A 22,391-nucleotide genomic window follows, 5' to 3' on the forward strand; every position below is an offset into this window, starting at 1 on the left:
ATGACTCTTGATCTTGGGGTCGTGAGTTCTAGCCTTGCATTGAACGTAGAGCTTGCTTGAAAAAAAAGTTACATATGTCCTTTGACCTAACAGTTCCATTATTGGGAGTCTCTCCAATACAACTATTAGGTTAAGAATATATACATTAAGGAGATGAACGGATGACTATTTGTTGCAGCTCTTTTAACCCTGTTTCCTGAATGCTAGAAAGGACCTAAAAATCCAATACCCTAGTGGCTATTTGAATGAACTGTGGTATTATTGTATGGGTATTTTACTGGCTTTCAAAACCATGAATTAGTTATGCCAGTTTTCTTGAGAGGATTTCTTCTGCACTCCATTTCTGTAAAATAAGCCGAACAGCCTACCGTCCTCCATATTTATGTGTGATTGTTTGTATTTGACTATGCAGGCATTGAAAGAGACACAGAAGAATGCTAATTGGGGTGCCTGGGGGGCTCCGTGGGTTACAGCCTCTGCCTTCGGCTCAGGTCATGATCCCAGGGTCCTGGGATCCAGCCTCACATCGGGCTCTCTGCTCAGTGGGGAGCTATTTCCCCCTCTCTCTGCCTACCTCTCTGCCTGCTTGTGATCTCTTTCTGTCAAATAAATATATAAAATCCTCAAAAAAGGGCGCCTGGGTGGCTCAGTGGGTTAAGCCGCTGCCTTCGGCTCAGGTCATGATCTCAGGGTCCTGGGATCGAGTCCCACATCGGGCTCTCTGCTCAGCAGGGAGCCTGCTTCCCTCTCTCTCTGCCTGCCTCTCTGTCTACCTGTGATCTCTGTCTGTCAAATAAATAAATAAAATCTTAAAAAAAAAAAATCCTCAAAAAAAGAAAAAAGAATGCTAACCAATTTGTTAACTCCAGTAACTTCAGTTACCTGGTGCATGTGATTGTAGCCAGAAAGAATACATAGTAAATATTAAGAAAGAATCCATATTGAGCTAAACTTTGTGCCCTTTGTATACACATAGATCACATTAATATATTCCTACAACAGTGTTTGAAAGATGGATCATCCCAGTCTCTAAAGGAGTAACTTAGTTATCAGCTTTCTCTTTTTCAGCAACATGAAACATTCCTACCTAATGGAGATCGTGCTGGCTTCTTGATAGGTGATGGTGCTGGTGTGGGGAAAGGAAGGACAATAGCGGGAATTATCTATGAAAATTACTTGTTGAGTAGAAAAAGAGCATTATGGTAAGTGCCAAAGACTGTCTGTGGAAGCTTCTTTTGTGAATAGTTACTCCAGCATGTAAGATGGGTTTTAGTGAGCAGGTGTTTTTTTTTTTTTTTTTTTTTTTAAATGTCAAGCCCTGTTTTTATTTATCCTGAATATTGCTAGATTGATGGAATTTGCATTTAATTACTTTTTTTTTCTTTTTTATGTGTCAGGTTCAGTGTTTCAAATGACTTAAAGTATGATGCTGAAAGAGATTTGAGGGATATTGGAGCAAAAAACATTTTGGTTCATTCATTAAACAAGGTATGAAAGTTTTCTATTTGGTTAGTCATTCAGTAAATATTGACTCGTCTATGAGATGGGAATAACAGTTTCTACTTTGTAGAGTTGTGAGGATTAAGTGAATTATTTTACAGAAGACATTAGTGAGTGCTAGTTGTTCTTGGTTTGTGGGTTCCTATGCATCAAGTACTGTGCTAGGTACGGTTGTATAGTGGCAAACAAAATGGTCCTTGTCTCTGTCATCATGGAGTTCTCAGTTTTTGGTGCTCTTTTTGTCTTTGTTTCCGAGGTAACCTTATATGGGTGAAACTCATACCTGTGAGTAAAAGGGTGTAGCATAGGAAAGCTGTGTGGACAGGTACTCGCAGCACATAGAGAGGTTTTGAGGCTTGGAGATTGATTTGGAAAAACCCACTGGATTTTTGTATCTGTACCTGTGTTCATGTTAAAACAATTCTGTCAGGTGGAAGAAAATGTGTCCCAACTATCTAAAGCATACTATAATATGATAGTAATCTTAATGTTCATTCGGCAAATCATTACTGACCTCCTGTGTACCAAGAGCTGGAGTAGTACATTAGGCAGACTTCCTGCAGGTAGGTACCTCCCTGTTAGCCTTTTGAAAAGAGGTAAATGTAAATCTACTTTCCATGTGAGCCTTAGGTTGGTTCAGTGTTGCCCTGCTCATCATTGGCTTTTTTTGGGTGGGTATCTGTGTGGATTTGTAGGTAAAGTACTGTGGCTTGAATGATTCCTCACAACTCAAACTAAAAACATGTCACTGGCATCTAGAAATATTTTTGATTTTTTTTTTTTTTTTTAGTCCGCACAATTGAAGAAGGGTATATTAATTACTAATCATAGTTCTTTATATATGCCTTAGAATTAATTATAATGACTTGCCATACAGTAAGTGCATAATAAATATTTTATAGAGTGAATATTGTGACTTTTTTCTCTTGGAGTGAGGGTTTGGTTTGTAATCTTTTCTTGTTGATAGAAGTTTTTGAGGTAAACGTGGGTGGCTCAGTCAGTTGAGCATCTGCCTTTGGCTCAGGTTATGATCCCAGGGTTCTGGGACTGAGCCCCTCATCAAGCTCCCTGCTCAGTGGGGAGTCTGCTTCTCCCTCTCTCTCTCTGTCCTTACCCTCCCCATGCATGCTCGCTCACTCTCTTTCTCAAAACGAATAAAATCTTTAAAAAAAAAAAAAATGTTTTTTGAGACTTTGATGAAAACTAGATCGTTGTAACACGAAGTTGTATATATGTGTGTGTATATATGTGTGGGTGCATGCACGTATGTGTGTGTGTATACATATGTAGAAGTTCGTGTGTGTGGTCTTAGGGGCTCTTTTGACTTCCCTAAAACGCATGATGGACCCACCAATTTCCTCCTATAGAAGTTTGGGTGGGATAGATTCTTCAGAGAAAAAAGTGTATATGTTAAATTCTTCTTTTTTTTCTTTTTTAGTTTAAATATGGAAAAATTTCTTCCAAACATAATGGGAGCGTGAAAAAGGGTGTCATTTTTGCTACCTATTCTTCCCTTATTGGTGAAAGTCAGTCTGGCGGTAAATATAAAACTAGATTAAAACAACTTCTGCATTGGTGCGGTGATGACTTCGATGGCGTGGTATCCTTTACAACAAATGTTTTTGTATTTTTTAATGACCAAAAGTGAATGTAAAAATTAACATTGGGGCACCTGGGTGTCTCAGTGGGTTAAGCCTCTGCCTTTGGCCCAGGTCATGATCTTGGGGTCCTGGGATCGAGCCCCACATCGGGCTCTCTGCATGGCGGGGAGCCTGCTTCCCCCTCTCCCTCTGCCTGCCTCTCTGCCTACTTGTGATCTCTCTCTGTCGAGTAAATAAAATCTTTCAAAAATAAACAAATAAACAAACAAACAAACATACATTTAAAACTACATCCTGAGGGATGCCTGGGTGGCCCAGTTGTTTAAGCCACTGACTTCGGCTCAGGTCATGATCCTGGAGTTCCGGGATCAAGTCCCACATCAGGCTCTCAGCTCCTCGGGTATCTGCTTCTCCCTCTGACGACCTCCCTGCTCTTGCTTGCTCTCTCTCTCTCTCAAATAAGTAAAATCTTAAAAAACAACAACAAAACAACTACATCCTGAGATTAACTGATATTGCCTGGATGAGAGCTTTAATGACTTCCCAATGTCCAAGGGAGATTGTTTTGTAGCTGTCGTGTAAGAGGCCAATATTTAAGCTCCTGGTTTAGGAAAATGTTAACAGATGTGGGAAGTGATGAATACTGTATTCCGCTTTTGGGGATTCACACTGCATATTCATGTAGTAAAGCACCTGAGAAGACTAAGGGGAAGAAACTGTGAACTGTGATTTCCAAACCTATTTGCCCATAGCACACCTCTCACTGTTAAGCATGAAGAATGTTTTTCAAATGGTGATTAAATTAGTCACCGATTATACTTCTACTTAGAGAATTTGCCAAAATCATCTGTGTGGTGGACATACCTTGCCACAGTGGAGTCTTTTCTTACATTCTAATTAAGAAATATCTGGTCAGTATAAATAAGCAAAATAATTTGGTTGCCTCTCAGACTTGAGAGGGAGGGATGATGTCAAGGAGAGGCACATAGAGGGCTTCATTTATGTTTCTTACCTTAAAAAGAAAACTGTCTCAGGCAAATAACAGTAAAATGTTAAGGTTTAACAAAACACCAGATGATGAAAAAAAAAACAAACACCGGATGATGGGTATGTTGGTTAATTTTAAAAAGTTAATGCTCAGGGGTTTATTATCCACAGCATCTCTCCCCTTCCTGATTGTCTTGAATTTGACCCCACCAAATTCTACCACCCCAGAAATTTGGGATGTTTCCCAAGGCTTTCAAATAAACCTTAAGTTTTCCTTAAGGATTAGCGATACTTGCTACTGTGATATGTTCCTTAATTCTTTCTGTACAGATAGTGTTTGATGAATGTCATAAAGCAAAAAACTTATGTCCTGTTGGTTCTTCAAAGCCAACCAAGACAGGCTTAGCAGTTCTAGAGCTTCAGAACAAATTGCCAAAGGCCAGAGTTGTTTATGCTAGTGCCACTGGTGAGTTGTTATTTTATTTGAAAGATATGTGTGGGTTATTTTTTCAGCTATAAAATGTTTTGTTTCTGAATTTTTCAGGTGCTTCTGAACCACGAAACATGGCCTATATGAACCGTCTTGGAATATGGGGTGAGGGAACTCCATTTAGAGAATTCAGTGATTTTATCCAAGCAGTAGAACGGAGGTAAAGCAATTTACAGTATACATTGTCTGTATACATTGTCTTTCTCAGTTGCAGTCTAAAAGAGGTGTTACTGCTAAAACCTTTTCCACTTATATTAAAGCCCTACTATATTTAATGATAGTTACTGTGTGTTTTAATTTTATTCAGAGGTGTTGGTGCCATGGAAATAGTTGCTATGGATATGAAGCTTAGAGGAATGTACATTGCTCGACAGCTGAGCTTTACTGGAGTGACCTTCAAAATTGAGGAAGTTCTTCTTTCTCAGAGCTATGTGAAAATGTATAACAAAGCAGTCAAGCTGGTGAGAAGTTTTTTCTTAATTCCTAGTATTTTTAATGTCTCTCCGCTCACAAGTATATTATTTTGCTATAAAACAACAGATAGGGCGCTAGATGCCCATTTTCCTAATTTCCTAAGCTTTCTCTTTTGTTAAAGTAATTTATTTTAAAAAAGCCATTTGTAATGGGTCATGTGGCTGGCCGAGTCAGGAGGGCGTGCAATTCTTGATCCTTGGGGTTGTCAGTTCGAGCCCCATGTTGGGTGTAAAAATCACTTAAGCCTTAAACTTTTTTCCAAAAAAATGTTTAAGTTGCATAATTCTGTTTGTTTGTTTGTTTATTTATTTATTTATTTATTTAAGATTTTATTTATTTGACAGAAGAAGACACAACAAGAGAGGGAACACAGCAGGGGAAATGGAAGAGGGAGAAGCAGGCTTCCTGCCAAGCAGGGAGCCCTATGTGGGGCTTGATTCCAGGACCAGGGGATCATGACTTGAGCTAAAGGCAGATGCTTAACTGACTGAGCCACCCAGGCGCCCCTGAGTTGCATAATTTTAAAAATTACAATGTAACTATTCCCTGCAATAACTCTAGTAGCTGATAAGAATTTAGAGGCCCCTCTGTGAGCATCCTGAAAAACATTTGTTTAGAGATGGCCAAGTTACTAAAGATGGTTCATTAAATTAGTATTAGTCTTGTACTTAACAATATTTTGCTTGAATCAGTCATTTTTTAAAAATCATAGATGAAATGTCTAAAATGTGGATTTTCCCTCTTCAGTGGGTCATTGCCAGAGAGAGATTTCAGCAAGCCGCAGATCTGATTGATGCTGAGCAACGCATGAAGAAATCCATGTGGGGTCAGTTCTGGTCTGCGCACCAGAGATTTTTCAAATACTTGTGCATAGCATCCAAAGTTAAAAGGGTTGTGCAACTAGCTCGAGAAGAAATCAAGAATGGAAAAGTAAGTTGAAGAACACACTGAGAGATTTGGTCTTTGGTTATGTTTCCTAATCTTTTGGGTGTTCAGGCTTTCTGCTTGTAAAGCCTGTTCTGAGAGTGAATGTATTAACATAGTAAGACTTTAAAATTTACTATTTTTAAAAATAATAAAAGTGGTGCCTATTTATAAATAATTTAGATAGTTCAAAGAGTATATAAAAAAGTAAATCACACTAACTTGGCCATCCATAGATACAACTACAGCTGACGTGTGGGTATAGATTACCATACAGCTTTTTTTCTTTTTAGCAATATATATATATCTATTTAAATCACAAAGAACTGAATGTCCAGGATGTAATCCTATTTCCTAGCTAAGCTTTTTACACATAGCATGCCTCAGATATATGTAGAATAAATAAATGAGCACACATATGTAATAATGGGTCATTCTTGTTTGAAATCCTTTTTTTTTTTAGCTAAATATTTAAAATATATCCTAAGAAACCACATGCATAGTTTTATTTTAATTTTATTTTTCTCTCCAGTGTGTTGTAATTGGTCTGCAATCAACAGGCGAAGCTAGAACATTAGAAGCCTTGGAAGAGGGTGGAGGAGAATTAAATGATTTCGTTTCAACTGCCAAGTAATGTTTTTAGTTTTGAGTTTTTATTTAGATTAGTTTGAATGTTGGCATTTCCTGGAGGCAGAAGTTTTGATTCATCTGTATCATCATTAAAGTTTTTCTGATCTTAGTTTCCATTCTGTGCTTGTTCATCACAATATATCCATTGGAAAACTGTAACACAGAAGTACTCGATTGTTAAGCATTTTGACGAGACTGTGCCCAGTATTTAGACTAATGGAAGGGTGTGATTTTTGTCTTATAGATCTCGGAAATCTGTGACAGCCTGGAATAGTTTGAGTTTTAGTTTCAGCTTTGCGTGTTTGAAATTACCATTATTCAGAGGAGCAATACAAGCAATGGTTCTCTGTAGTTATCTGTAGTATTAAAATTGCAGACAGTCATGAGAATTTTAAAAAGATGATTTAGGCTTTTTTTTTTTTTTTTTTTTTTCAATTTCTTTGCCTACCCTGCCAATTTTAACTCTAATCGTAAAATTAGCAAAATACTCTTTGCCCTACTATACTATTTCTTGTGTTAGGAAATATATTTGAGTGGCTCCTTTTAAGATGGTTATAATTCAAAACTGCTTCCAAAAGCAAAACGTGCACCTCCTAATCTTTCTCTATACTTGTGTGCCTGTTACTGCATTGTTTAAAGTGATAGGAACTAGTCACATGTGCCTATCAATGGCAAGTCCAAAATTGAGATACGCTGTGAATATAAAATGACAAGACTTAAAAAAAAGTAATGTTTTACATCTCACTGATTGCATGTTGATTTGATACTAGTCTATGTCCTGAAATCTATTACTAAAAAAGTGTTCCGGGGTGCCTGGGTAGCTTACTCAGTTAAGTGTCTTCCTCCAGCTCAGGTCATGATCCCAGGGTCCTGAGATCGAGCGGAGCATCAGGCGCGCTCTGTCAAATAAATAAAATCCTTTTAAAAAATTTCTTTTTCTCCTGTTTTAACTTTTTTTTTTTTTTAAGGAATTTAGAGAGAGACATAGTGAGAAAAGGAACATAATAAGCAGGGGGAGTGAAAGAGGGAGAAGTAAGCTTCCAGCCGAGCAGGGGGCCTTAAGCAGGGCTAGATCCCAGGACTCTGGGATCATGACCTGAGCCAAAGGCAGACACCTAATGACAAGCCACGCAGGCGCCCATTTACTTCACTTTTTAATGTAACTACTGGAAAATGTAAAACTTGCATAATTGGCTCGGCTTGAACTATATTTCAATTCAACAGCCTTGGCCTAGAATATTAAATTATTTCAGCTGGATTATTAATATTTTATAGTATTAAAGTATACTTATTTTTAAGAAACATGTTTTGAAGTATATATATATGTTTTAATTTTATTTATTTATTTGAGAGAGCGAGTGCGAGCACTCATGGGGAGAGGAACAGAGGGAAAGAACTTTAGGCTGACTCCCTGCTGAGCATGGATGCTGGCAGGGGGCTTGATCCCACAACCCATGAGATCATGACCTGAGCCAGAACCAAGAGTTGGATGCTCAACTGTGCTACCCAGGCACCCCTTAAGACTTTACAGATAATAAATTATTTTGCAGACTGAACCTCTAATTACCACTTTTTCTCTCGTGTAAACAGAGGAGTGTTGCAGTCACTTATTGAAAAACACTTCCCAGCTCCAGACCGGAAGAAACTTTATAGTTTGCTAGGAATTGATTTGACAGCTCCAAGTAACAATAGTTCTCCAAGAGATAGTCCTTGTAAAGAAAATAAAGTAAAGAAGCGGAAAGGTGGGTTCTTTTCTTTAAATGATGTTGAAAATAGTATAAATGTGAGCATTTTGAGGAGCGATATTTGGGGATTGAGCTGCCTTCCTTTTAAATTGGCACGTGGTTGCATACTTTCGCTGTCGCTTATGTGGTTTTAAATGCACAAGTGACAGTTTGGTGCTAGGCACTGTCTTCAGCACTGCCCTTCTGTTATTTCATTTAACCCATAAGGGATCCATATGAAAATAGATCTTATTTTTTTTTCTAGACAGAGGACAAAAAGGCACGGCAAGATTAAAAGGTAAAAGGTTAAGGAATCTCCCCAGGTTTACACAGCTAATGGGCAATCTATGGAAAACAAAATCTGGGCATTGCTGTTGTCAGAGCTGCGTATGCATATATACATACTGTGTTTTTATAGTTTTTTTAAAGAGGCATTTGTCGTTATTGTTAGAAATATACTCAGTGCTTATTGGATGTTTTATCATAATGCCAACTTCGATTTCTGTTTAGATTCCTAGTAAACTGTTCAGCTTTCAGAAGTTAACTTCTCAGGCTGTCATTAAGACGGTGATCATCTCTGTGGAACAACTGTCTGATGCTGGGTGTGTTCCAAACACAAGTTGCTGACAGTGTAACCTTAGTTCATCTGTTCTAAGAAGGACAGTTTTTTACATTTTTAACATGCTTGAAAGTGGACTGATGGTTATAATTGACAGTATTTTTTAATTGTAGTGGCAAAAAAAGTAATGCTGTGTTTTAGAATTAATGACATCTTAAAATGGTCACGTGGTCATGTTTATCTTTCCTGAATTATGTACTTTTTACTATCTCTCTCATTAATAAGTAAACTTTTAATGGTTTGTTCCAGATGTCTATGTCTTTTTCTTTTTTTTTTTTTTTCTTTTTTTTCTTTTTTTTCTTTTTTTTAGATGAGGAAGAGAACACATGAGCATGAGTGGTAGGGAGGGTCAGGGAGGGTAGAGAGGTGGAGAGAGAGAGAATCTTAAGCTGGCTCCATACATGGAACCCAACTTAGGGCTGGATATCACCACCCTGAGATCATTGACCTAAGCCAAAACCCAAGAGTCGGACACTTAATCAACTGACGGAGCCACCCAGGCATCTCCCATATATCTTTCCTGAGTACTCAATAAAATAATTAAAATCAGCACCTAGTCTGACATTTTACAAATGAAGTTTAATAGAGTTGTTTAATTATTAGGCCTCTGCTCTCAACCTGATTCACAATTAAACTGTGAAAATGCTGGAGATTCTGTGTTATCTCTGTTGTCCTAAATTTATTTTGAAACATTACACTTAAAGGTAGTCTTGAATTTATATTTATGTGTCTAATTTTTTCTTAATAATTGAACATAACATGATTTCTTAAGGAAATCTAAAAGGTTAACATTTACTTAACGAAATTTATATACTTAAAGTTTTTCCTGTAAAAGCTCGTGAACTAAAAGTAGTTTCCTAGATCTTTAGAAGAGTGTGTTAGGGCTGACTGTCTGTCTTTGGGCTTGAGGGTAGGTGACGAAATCACTCGAGAAGCCAAGAAGGCGCGGAAAGTAGGTGGCCTTACTGGCAGTAGTTCCGATGATAGTGGAAGTGAATCCGACGCCTCTGATCATGAAGAAAGCGACTATGAGAGCTCGAAAAACATGAGCTCAGGAGACGACGACGATTTCAACCCGTTCAGAGATGAGTCTAGTGAGGATGATGAAGATGGTAAGTACGTCAGTACTCACTAAATGTTAACGGAAGGTTATTTACGCGAGTGTGAAACAGGATATTGTATTAAAACCTGCTTTTTCAGGGCACCTTGGGTGGCTCAGTCGGTTAAGCATCTACCTTTGGTTCAGGTCATAATTTCAGGGTCCTGGGGTCAAGCCCCGCATCAGGCCCTGCTCCGTGACGGGCCTGCTTCTCCCTCTCCCTCCGCTCGCCGCTCCCCCGCTTATGCATACTCTCTCTCTCAAATAAATAAAATATTTATTTATTTTTAAAGATTGATTTATGTATATATTTTACAGAGACAGCGAGAGAGGGAACATAAGCAAGGGAGAGTGAGAGAGGGAGAAGCTGGCTTCCTTCTGAGCAGGGAGCCCGATGCAGGGCTTGATCCCAGGATCCTGGGATCATGACCTGAGCCAACGGCAGCCACTTAATGACAGCCACCCAGGTGCCCCATAAATAAGATTTTTAAAAATAAATAAATCAATAAAATCTGTTTTTTTTCCCCCCAGTGCAGTACAAACCATTGCACAGAATCTAATCTTTGCTTAGTGGAGAACTCCCCAAGCTTGTCTGTCTTTTGGTAGTTCAGCTCATTTGTGTGAGATAGTGGCCTAAGTTTTATGCAGTGATTTTATTTATCTTTTTGAAGACTATTTATTTGACAGAGAGAGATAGCGAGAGAAGGAACACAAGCAGGGGGAGCGGGAGAGAGCCCGGTGTGGGGCTTGATCCCAGAGCAGAGAGCCCGATGTGGGGCTTGATCCCAGGATCCCAGGATCATGACCTGAGCTGAAGGCAGCCACTTCAACGACTGAGCCAACCAGGCGCCCCTATTATTATTAACAGTAGTAGCAGTGGTAGTGGTGGTGGTAGTAGTAGTAGTAGTAGATTTTTATTTATCCAGAGATGAGAGAGAGAGAGAGTTGGAGGAGCAGAGGGAGAGGTACAAGCAGACTCTGCATCTGGTGCGGAGCCCGATGTGGGGCTCGATCTCACCACCCTGATATCGCAACCTGAGCCGAAACCAAGAGTTGGACACTCAACCGACTCAGTCGCGCAGCCACCCATTCACTTGTACAGTGATTTTTAACCTCATACTATGGAATTTTATCTGCCAGTGTATTGGATATACTGGATCACTGAAGTTGGTGATGATTTTTAAGTTACCAGTTAATACAAAAAATTCAAGGGTTATTTCCTTTGAAGATTCTGCTGCTTTTACAGATGATTTGACACATATCTTTCCTTAACTTTCAGATCCCTGGTTAATCAGAAAAGATCACAAGAAAAACAAAGATAAAAAAAAAAAGAAAAGTATAGATCCAGATTCTATTCAAAGTGCCTTATTAGCATCAGGTCTTGGATCAAAACGACCTAGTTTTTCATCTACACCAGTAATTTTGCCTGCTCCTAACAGTGCACCAGGTATCTGTGGGGAAGCTTGGTTTGTCTGTTGAGATGTACTTTTAAACAAAACATACTTAAACTTTGTAATGATTTTTAACAATTGTACTTTATCTAGCTAACAGTAACACCAACAGTAACAGTAGCCTTATAACAAGTCAGGACGCTGTGGAAAGGGCCCAGCAGATGAAGAAAGACCTACTTGATAAACTAGAGAAATTAGCAGAAGACCTCCCTCCTAATACCCTGGATGAACTTATTGATGAACTTGGTGGACCTGAGAATGTTGCTGAGGTAAATATGACCGGATCAGGGCTGTCTTGGTCCCTTTTTTTGGTCAACTCCAAACCCTATTGAATGAGTGATATTTTGGATATCATCACATAATTGTCTAATTTTCTCTTAAGTTTTAGAACCTTTGATCAGTTGGTCATCCCAGAGTCAGGAATTCTTACCCTTAGTATCTGTGTGTTTATTCAGCACACTGGTCTGTTATTGTACCTGTCATGCAGCCTCTGTGATTGTTGCCACGTATCTGCTTTCTTTGCTGGAATTTCAACTTTTCAAAACCAGAACCTGTTGCAACATTCTCTCCCGGATACTGCCTAGTGCAGCACAGGTGGCACTGTGTGTCGGCTTCATCATCCCCTTCTCTCTCCACCAAGTTTCTCTAATGCAGGGGTCCTGTGCTTCCTGTATCTTCATCAGGTACCTTAACTGTAAGTGACACTGTTTGGCTTTGCAGATGACTGGTCGCAAAGGGCGGGTTGTAAGCAACGATGACGGAAGCATATCTTATGAGTCGAGATCTGAACTTGATGTCCCTGTAGAAATACTAAATATCACAGAAAAACAAAGATTTATGGATGGAGACAAGGTATGTTTTTCTGGAATGCTTTTCTTTCTTTCTTGTATTTTAAAAAGATTTTACTTATTTATTTGAAAGAAAGAGCACAGAGAGGGGAGGGTCAGAGGGAGAAGCAGACTCCACACTGAGCAGGATGATATAGGACTTGATCCTGGGACTCCAGGATCTTGACCTGAGCCAAAAGCAGTCGCTCAACCACTGAGCCACCCAGGCACCCTCTGGGATGCTTTTAATGAAAAATACAATATCTGTATATTTAAGTGAATATTCAGGGGTTTTTTTCTTTTAAAAGAAATTAAGTGTGGGGGCGCCTGGGTGGCTCAGTCATTAAGCATTTGCCTTTAGCTCAGGTCATGATCCCAGGGTGCTGGAATCGAGCCCTGCATCAGGCTCCCTGCCTGGGGGAAAGTCTCCTTCTCCCTCTGCCATTCTCCCTGCTTTTGTTCCCTCCCTCGCTGTCTCTTTCTTTGTCAAATAAATAAATAAAATTTTAAAAAAGAAGAAGAATTTAAGTGTGTTGAATGTTGTTATTCTTTCATTTTTAGTAATTGCACATAATCACTGAATATTTATACATTTTCATTATTTTTTCACAAATTGAATGCAATAAAGTATTGTGTACAGAATTAGATGTGGCTCTTAATAAATTTGGAGGCTTTTTAATTTAAAAATTTTTTTTAAAGATTTTATTTATTTATTTGACAGACAGAGATCACAAGTAGGCAGAGAGTCAGGCAGAGAGAGAGAGATGGGGGGAAGCAGGCTTACTGCTGAGCAGAGAGCCCAATGCAGGGCTTGATCCCAGGACCCTGGGATCATGACCTGAGCCAAAAGCAGAGGCTTTAACCCACTAAGCCACCCAGGTGCCCCTAAAAAAATTTTTTTTAAGATTTTATTTACCCATTTGATAGCATAAGCAAGGAGAGTAGATGGCAGAGGGAGAAGGAGAGCTGAGCAAGGAGCCCAATACCGGGCTCGATCCCAGGACACTAGGATCATGACCCGAGCCAAAGGCAGACGCTTAACTGACTGAGCCACCCAGGCACGCTATAATTTTTTTTTTTTTTAAGATTTTATTTATTTGTCAGAGAGAGCACAAGCAGGGAATGAGGCAGAGGGAGAGGCAGGCTGTCTGCTGAGCAGGGTGCCCGATGTTGGAACTTGATCCCAGGACCGTGGGATCATGACCTGCGCCAAAGGCAGAAGCTTAACCATTGAGCACCCAGGTGTCCCGGCTTTTTAAATTTTAGTCAGAATATTAAAATACTGTATTTTCCTAGGTCATTTTAGTGGCATAACATCTAATGCAACTCTCCAATGTCAGTCTGATTTTGACTCTAGAAATATATTTAAGCATACTCAGATTACTAGTGTCCTTTGGTTTTGCTGATTTTCTTATTGCTGTGACATGTCTTACTACAGTGTTCATTCTGAATGATGTGTAGATTGTCTTGCATACCTCGCCACTCTAGACACCTTGGTTGCCACCAGAGGTTCTTTGTTTACTGAATCAGTAAACGTCAGTCAATTTTGAGATTCTTAGGCTAGTTCTTCCCCATCATCTACTTGAAATTTCCATAAGCAGTTGCTGATGAGATAGCTAAAAAATAGTAATACCACTTAAACTTAATTCCTTAATTTTTTTTTTAAAGATTTTATTTACTTATTTGACAGAGATCACAAGTAGGCAGAGAGGCAGGCAGAGAGAGAGGAGGAAGCAGGCTCCCCGCTGAGCAGAGAGCCCGATGTGGGGTTCGATCCCAGGACTCTGGGATCATGACCTGAGCCGAAGGCAGAGGCCCTAACCCACTGAGCCTCCCAGGTGCCCCCTTAATTCCTTAATTTAAATGGTAGAATAAAATCTCTATTTTACCACTTTTTTCTTTATATTTTAATGAGGCTTTCTGCAGCTAAAAAAGGAGAAGATAGTTGTTACTATCAAAGTTGTCTTTATTCTTTTTTTAAGATTTTTGTTTATTTGAGAGGGAGACAGAGCATGAGCAGGGGGGAGGGGGGAGAAGGAGAAGGACAAACAGACTCCCCACTGAGCATGGGGTCAGGTTTGGGGCTCAATCTCAGGACCCTGAGATCATGACCTGATCCATAGACGCTTAACCAACTGAGTCACACAGATTCCCCCAAAGTTATCTTTTATAAATATATTCAATAGCTTGTGTTACATTTTTTTTTTTTAATTGATTTACTTTAGGGAATTAGAGTGCGTGCACGAGAACTGGAGGGAGGGGAAAGGGGGATAGAATCTCCGCTGAGCATGGAGCCCAGCACTGGGCTTGCTCTCATGACCAGGAGATCATGACCTGAATCGAAATCAAGAGTTTGGATACTTAACTGACTAAGCCACCTAGGCTTTCATGATGTTACACATTCTAAAGATTGTAGGTAGAGGTATTAATCAGTTGTGTTACATACTTTGTTTTATGAATTTATGCCCATGTGCATTACACTTATATTAGTTGGAATTAGTTTTAGTTGTTAAGTGACAGAAAATCCAAAATCGTATTGACTTAAAGAAGGTAGAAGGTAATTTCTTCCATGTGTTAAGTTCGAGTAGGTGGACCAGGGCTGTTACGGCTCCTTAAAGATAATGCCGCTCCTGTCTTAGTCCTTTACGTGTGAGGCTCCATTTTCAGGTTACCTGTTTCACTTCCAGTCATTATACCTCTGTCTTTCATACTGGCAGGAGAGGACGTGAATGAAGAGAAGGGCATGTCCTTGACTTTTAAGGACATTTCTTAAATGTTCATACCACCTACACCCTACTGGGTTGTGCCTACAATTAGCTGCAGGGGAAAGTGAGAAATGTCATGATTCTGGGCAGCCATGTACCTGCCTAAACTTGAGAGGAGATGGTTATAATTTAGGAAAAAGGGGAGAATAGGTATTGGTGAGCCACTAGTACTCTAAGAACTTTATTTAGGGCACTTGCCTACGTGCAAAGGTGATTATTTTTCCCCCTTATATTTGGTACAGAATATTGCTATTATCTCAGAAGCTGCCAGCTCGGGTATTTCGTTACAAGCAGATCGGAGAGCTAAAAATCAAAGGCGAAGAGTTCATATGACTTTGGAATTACCCTGGAGTGCTGATAGAGCAATTCAGCAATTTGGTAAGTTCTTACAAGTGAATTTCACTTAATAGATAGCTAGGAATCATTGGGGAAATGTTTACATATCAAAACCTATATTTAACTTCAGTATCTTAAAACAGGACACGTGGATTTTGGAGCTGTTTGTGTATTACATTTGAAATTATAGAATACATGAAGCCGTTTCTTATCTATTTTAAGAAATGTAAAAGATCTGTGCTAGATTTCTTGGAGTTTCTGGCATTATATCTCATAACAGTGTTCCTCAGGAGTTTCCTCCATTATCGATCTTCAGGATATATGTGGTCTGTGTCAGAGCACCTGCCACCTCATGTTCTTTTTAGCCTTTGGTGGCTTTACTGAAGGCATATTCCTCTTCCCTTGTCTTACATGTTTATGTCCTGATGTGACCTGATGATTTAAAAAAACCAACAGTTTAGGGGCTCCTGGACAGCTCCGTTGGTTCAGTGTCCGACCCTTGATTTTGGCTCAGGTCTTGATCTCTAGCTCATGGGATTGAGCCCTGCATCAGGCTCTGTGCTCAACGGGGCGTCTAGTTGAGAGTCTCTTTTCCTCTGCCTGCCCTCCCCAACCATGTGTGAGTTCTCTGTCTCTCTAAAATAAAATCTTTTTAACAAACCATTTTGTTTTTTGGGCTTTTTAGGTTTTTTGTTTTTTTGGAAGAATCCAGAGCAGCTGTGCTTCAGCACCATTGTGGTTAACCCAAGTGGGGCAGAAGTAATAATATGTTTATCATTGAACAGTTTCTGTGGCAGTTTGTGTTCTTTAAGGAGGAGTATTTTGAATATGGATGTTTTTCAAGTCATTTTTTTTATTTTATACCTTTGGGAGAGTTACAGAAATTGTTTTGTACATTATGTGTGTGTGTGTGTGTGTGTGTATTTTTTTTTTTTTTTTTTTTTAAGATTTTACTTACTTATTTGATAGTGAGCATCAGTAGGGAGGAGGGGGAGAGGGAGAAGCTGGCTGCCCCGGAGCAGGGAGCCCAATGCAGGACTCGATCCTAGGACCCTGGGAACGTGACCTGAGCCGAAGGCAGACCCATAACCAACTGAGCCACCCAGGTGTCCATATATTCTTTAATTTTTCCTCGTAAGGGTTCTGAATACCAACTTAGTATTAAAATGCTAGGAATAGATCTCAGAATACTCTGTATCTAGTGAACACAGTATTTTTAATGTCGTTACAGGAAGAACTCATAGATCAAACCAAGGTTACTGCTCCGAGTATGTGTTTCTGATTTCTGAATTGGCAGGGGAACAAAGATTTGCTTCTATTGTTGCCAAAAGACTTGAGAGCTTGGTAAGTTCTTGGGTTATGTAGTTGTGTGTAAAAGATGGTGAATACAACCTGTCTTCTGTGCCTTGATTGGAAATTTTATGTCTTGATAGGGAGCACTTACACATGGTGACAGAAGAGCAACGGAATCTAGAGATCTGAGCAGGTTCAATTTTGATAATAAGGTACATTTCAGCTTTCATTATGTCTGAGATTTTGTGGTAGTGTGTGGTGTCTGTGGTGAGCAAAAAGGGAAAGTGGTTACTGTTTAAAACGTAAAACTGTCCCTTATGGTTTCACTGTAAAATGGTAACGTCCTATAAAATTTTTACTTATCAGATCTTTGATGATCAGCTCTGCAGTAGAGTCCTGTTTTCATTTCTGTTAGAAAATAGGAATATAATAAATACTTCTAAATGAATCAAGTATGAATTTCCAGAAACGAAGTTATTTACTGGACGTCTGTAGTGTGCATAGGTGTGAACAGTTTAGTATTATACATTTATATAAAAGATAATTGAGTCCTACTCGTTTTGAACCTTTGCTACCATAATAGTTTTTATCGTGTTCAGTTGGTCATGTGATTGAAATATATCCAAATGCTGTCACTGGTTAAATTTGTTTGTTTTCTTATTGCAGTATGGAAGAAATGCTTTAGAAATTGTCATGAAATCCATTGTCAACCTAGATTCTCCTATGGTATCACCACCTCCAGACTACCCTGGAGAATTCTTTAAAGGTAACTTTAAAAAATAATCACAATGGGGCGCCTGGGTGGCTCAGTTGGTTGAGCAGCTGCCTTTGGCTCAGGTCATGATCCCAGCATCCTGGGATCGAGTCCCGCATCGGGCTCCTTGCTCGGCAGGGAGCCTGCTTCTCCCTCCGCCTGCCATTCTGTCTGCCTGTGCTCGCTCTCTCTCCCTCTCTCTCTGACAAATAATAAAATCTTTAAAACAAAAAAAAAATAATAATAATCACAAGAGGAAAATGAGTACTAAGTAGGCCCTAAAACCTTTTCTGACATGTGCTGCTGTTTCAATCTCTTTGGACATAAATTATATAAAAATTTAGAAATTAAAGATTAATAGACACCTAAGTTGGCTTCTTATAATCAGATTATTAACTTTCATTCACACCAAGTATTTTGTGCTCTTGACAGTTCATTGCATGTTAATACTAGATTAGTAGAAGAAAGTGGTTTGTTTTATTTATTTATTTATTTATTTATTTTATTTATTTTGATTTTTTGACAGAGAATACAAGTAGAGAGGCAGGCAGAGAGAGGAAGGAAAGCAGGCTCCCCGCTAAGCAGAGAGCCCGATGCAGGGCTCGATCCCAGGACCCCGGGATCACGACCCAAGCCGAAAGCAGAGGCTTCAACCCACTGAGCCACCCAGGCGCCCCGAAAGTGGTTTAATTTAAAGCTGCTATGCCAGAAAGCTTTTAAATTTAATTTTAAAGTATGTTGGTAAATAATCTTTGGAGGTTGGCACGGGGTGTAGATTAAAAAATATTGGCTGTGTATTCATAGTTAAAACTGTGTGATGGATACGTGTATATGGTTCATAGAATGTTCTCTTTATACTTACATGTTTTTGGACATTTATGTTTTAAGGAAAGTCCAGCATAATGCTATAGAAACTCTTTGATGTATCTCTGTAATTGGTAGAATATATTTGCCCATAAATATAAGTAGTCTAGATGGTTTGATTTTTGATTATATATTTTATAATTCAGGAAGCTATGAAAATAATTGGAAAATATGTAGATGTAGGATATTGAAATATCATCATTGTAGAGTTAGGACTTTTCACTAGGAAAGTCCTTCCCAATTGGAAACCAGTATTTAGTATTGATACAAACCATATTGACATACTGACAAGGAGGTTTATCACTGATGGCATAGTAACAAAGCAAATAAACAATAGACTTTTTTTTTCCTTTTTCTTCCATTCTCTTTCCTCTCCTTCCCATAACTTTGGGATTGTGACCTGAGCTGAAGGCAGAGGCTTAACCCACTGAGCCACCCAGGCACCCAGATTTTTTTTAACAGTTGCATAATATTCTGCAGCTGGCTTATACAACAGGTTTCTTTGTGTGTGGTGTTTTGTTTTTTTTTTTTTAAATCATTCCCTTATTGGTATTCAAGTGGTTTTCAATTTTTTGCACCATCACAAACAGTGCTGAAGTTATACACCTATCCTTTATAGATTTTCTCCCATAAGACTGGTTTCTAAAAGGAGGATTTTTGGTTACACAGTTGTCACCTGCAGAATCTAAACAGTTTTATGCATGTAGCAGAGTACTAGCTGATTTATTTATTTATTTATTTTTTATTTATTTATTTGACAGAGAGAGAGATCACAAGTAGGCAGAGAGGCAGGCAGAGAGAGAGGGGGGAAGCAGGCTCCCTGCTGAGCAGAGAGCCCCATGTGGGGCTCGATCCCAGGACCCTGAGATCACGACCCGAGCCGAAGGCAGAGGCTCAACCCACTGAGCCACCCAGGCGCCCCCACTAGCTGATTTATTAAATGTGTAAATAGGATATGATAATGCTTCCTATTGACCCTGTTCTTTTAACGCCCTTATTCTTTAAGTCTGGGTTGGATCCTGAACATCAGTATTAAAGAAACCCATAGACTGTCTTCTTAGTGACATAATTCAGAACATGTTAACTGTTACACATACTGCTTATCTTCTGCAGCAGCTTGTCAGTGCTGATAATATGTGGGAGGAAGACAAGATTAATAGCTTATTACACAATTATTAATCAGCTAGTCTGTGTGTTCAAAATTGTTTATATTCTGTAGATGACAAGTGTATAACTGAAGATTTCTACAGCCAAAGACTGCTATTAGAAAGATGAGATCTTTTAGGGGCGCCTGGGTGGCTCAGTCATTAAGCATCTGCCTTCAGCTCGGGTCATGATCCCAGGACCCTGGGATCAAGCCCAACATCAGGCCTCCTGCTCAGCGGGAAGCCTGCTTCTCCCTCTCCACTCCCCCTGCTTGTGTTCCCTCTCTGGCTGGCTGTCTCTGTCAAATACATAAATAAAATCTTTAAAAAGAGAGAGAGAGAGATGAGATCTTTTAATGAGCTCATATAGTGTGAAGTTTGAGTACTGTAGGATTTTGGAGTGCCTAAAGACCTTGGGGACTGTGTGTTCCATTTAATTCAGCTAATAGGAATTATGAAAAATACTTAGGCTGTGTTTTAAGGCTAGAACTTGTGGTCTAGTTCGGGGCATATGAGCGGCTCAGTCGGTTAAGCATCTGAAAAAAGAACTTGATCTAGTTTGATTAGTCAAGTAACAGATCATTGAGTCACTTGGGTTATAAGGTTTTTTAATTTTCTGACAGATGTTCGACAAGGACTAATAGGAGTTGGCCTGATAAATGTAGAAGATCGTTCGGGTATTCTTACTCTAGATAAAGGTAAGAGTATGAGTTTGTGTATGGACATAAAACAGAACTATTGCTCCATCATTACAGACCATTTTCTTTATTGCCTTTTTCAACTTGAAGGGGAAGCTTCAAGTTTGTAGTTCTCAGTCCCTCCTTCTGGAGTGCTCATAAAGCACTCTCAGTGGTTTTTGCTACTGTGGTTGTTCAAAAGAGATTAAACCTTTATTCTGTCTACAGAGTAGCAGTTCTCAACCCAGGTTGCATATATATCAGCTGTGAAGCTTTTAAAAAATACTGAAGACCGTGCTGCTGAGCTTCACAGACTTAATGGCACTTAGAACTTTCTACAAGCCAGGATTTCATGTTGGAGAACGAACATTCTCATGTGCTAAATTGTGTTCATATTTTCAGTAAGTGAAGTTTGATGATGCACAAATTGAGTAAGACAACCATCTTTGGAGCATTTATGTGGTCGTGCTGATTGCTAGAGGTAGAAATGGTCAAATTATAGCTCTCTTCTGAGAGCCGTGCAAGGTTGTGGGTGTGAGGTAAGACCATGGAGGAGGAAGTGAGACTTGGTCTAGGCTTAGATGAATAAATGTTTGTTTTGTTTTTATTTTACTTCCAGGGGCAAGTGCATTATAATTGCCATTCAAATGCATTAAATCTTTCATACAATCTTGTCCTTGCAGATTATAACAACATAGGAAAATTCTTAAATAGAATTTTGGGCATGGAAGTGCATCAGCAGAATGCGTTATTTCAGTATTTTGCAGACACACTTACAGCAGTTGTTCAAAATGCCAAAAAAAATGGAAGATATGATATGGGAATTTTAGGTAAGTAGAGAAATTTTGAAAATGTCCTGTGTATTCCTAATAAAATGTTCTTTTTCCATTTACGTGTTGCTTTTTCTTGTTCCAGATCTGGTTCTGGAGATGAAAAGTGAGGAAAAGTGATGTTAAGAAGTTTCTGACTCCGGGATATTCCACCTCTGGTCATGTAGAGTTATATACTGTAAGTTTGGAAACGTGCATGTTTAAGTGTAACCTCCTGTGATTGGCACTCACAGACGTGAGTGTGATTTAAGTTGTATTATTTCTTTTACAGATTAGTGTGGAGAGGGGAATGTCTTGGGAGGAAGCTACCAAGATTTGGGCTGAGCTGACAGGACCAGATGATGGCTTTTACTTGTCATTGCAAGTAAGACTCATGTCCTTGCCATGTTAACTGTTCAGATAGTAATGCGTTGTAGCTGCCAGCACTGCAGTTATCTATCCCCTTTATGGCGGCTTTCTGATTGTTTTTCGCTTTTCTCTGTTTTGATCATTTTTCATTGTAACGGAGTTTGTCCTTCTACAGACGTTTTGAATTATTACATATTCTTAGTTAATTGGACCTTTTTATTTCATGGTGCAGTGACCTCTAAGCCTCCATAAAGGACTGCATATTTAGTTCTGTAGACCTCTAGTAAGCTTTATATCTGAAAGATTCACTTCTTAGATATTAGTGTAAATAATTCCTTAGGATTTGCAGGTAGAGCTCAGGATGAGGGAAGTGTAAATACATATGTGTGTACATACCCATACGTTTATATGTAGACACACGCACACCCACAGATACGTGCGTGCGGATATATAATCATCCAGAGTCAGGGTATAGTATCTTGAATTTTCCTGTTAAAGACTATGGAGTTTTTATGTCATTATTTTCTGATATTAATCTGTGTGCTTATTTCTTCTACAGTAATAATCTTTATTCTCCATGGCACACGGGATGATAAAAGATTATGGATAATATACCCCAATATTCCTGAAAATAATTTCGGGAAAAAAGCATCAGCTTTTTTTGCTTTTGCTTCCCCCCATTCTCCCATTCCATTAAACACAGTTGTGCTGTTTCTGCATTGTCAGCATATGGCACTTCTGTAGTATGCTTTTCTTTAATACTTACTCTTAGCTCTAAAGGTAATTAATTTAAATTTAATGCTCACCTCTCACTAGTCCTTAGATTGCTGTCTCTGATCATTTTATCTGAAGACTGTCCTGTAGTAGCATCCTCAAGAAGGGTTTATTGGGAGTGTTACTTCCTCAGGTGGTTTGTTTTTAGGTTTCTCTGTCTGAGAGGACACAGAGCACGCATGCATGTGCTGCCTGCACCCGAGCAGGTGGAGAGAGAGAATCTCAAGCAGATTCCATGCTGAGCAGGGAGGCTGATACGGGGCCAGATCCCAGGACCCT

At 39.1% G+C, this 22,391-nt stretch overlaps 1 protein-coding gene across 4 annotated transcripts in view; it reads left to right on the top strand.

Moving 5' to 3' along the window:
• The window catches only part of SBNO1 (strawberry notch homolog 1), a 46,164-nt gene extending 24,810 nt beyond the window's left edge, over nt 1–21,354 (top strand). For all 4 annotated transcript variants that reach the window (XM_047696604.1, XM_047696606.1, XM_047696603.1 and 1 more), the window contains 21 exons: nt 1,069–1,202; nt 1,398–1,488; nt 2,939–3,100; nt 4,419–4,554; nt 4,633–4,738; nt 4,886–5,039; nt 5,800–5,982; nt 6,509–6,606; nt 8,197–8,348; nt 9,864–10,061; nt 11,328–11,495; nt 11,593–11,768; nt 12,220–12,351; nt 15,334–15,469; nt 16,659–16,771; nt 16,861–16,932; nt 17,387–17,486; nt 20,107–20,181; nt 20,844–20,990; nt 21,076–21,168; nt 21,262–21,354. In XM_047696604.1, the coding sequence (XP_047552560.1) occupies nt 1,069–1,202; nt 1,398–1,488; nt 2,939–3,100; nt 4,419–4,554; nt 4,633–4,738; nt 4,886–5,039; nt 5,800–5,982; nt 6,509–6,606; nt 8,197–8,348; nt 9,864–10,061; nt 11,328–11,495; nt 11,593–11,768; nt 12,220–12,351; nt 15,334–15,469; nt 16,659–16,771; nt 16,861–16,932; nt 17,387–17,486; nt 20,107–20,181; nt 20,844–20,990; nt 21,076–21,110 (2,568 nt within the window). In that variant the 3' untranslated portion in view covers nt 21,111–21,168; nt 21,262–21,354. The remainder of the gene's footprint in view (nt 1–1,068; nt 1,203–1,397; nt 1,489–2,938; nt 3,101–4,418; nt 4,555–4,632; nt 4,739–4,885; nt 5,040–5,799; nt 5,983–6,508; nt 6,607–8,196; nt 8,349–9,863; nt 10,062–11,327; nt 11,496–11,592; nt 11,769–12,219; nt 12,352–15,333; nt 15,470–16,658; nt 16,772–16,860; nt 16,933–17,386; nt 17,487–20,106; nt 20,182–20,843; nt 20,991–21,075; nt 21,169–21,261) is intronic.
• The last annotated feature ends 1,037 nt before the right edge of the window (nt 21,355–22,391 follow it).

Source organism: Lutra lutra, chromosome 12 (genome assembly GCF_902655055.1).
Source record: "Lutra lutra chromosome 12, mLutLut1.2, whole genome shotgun sequence".
In the NCBI taxonomy this organism is placed as follows: domain Eukaryota; kingdom Metazoa; phylum Chordata; class Mammalia; order Carnivora; family Mustelidae; genus Lutra; species Lutra lutra.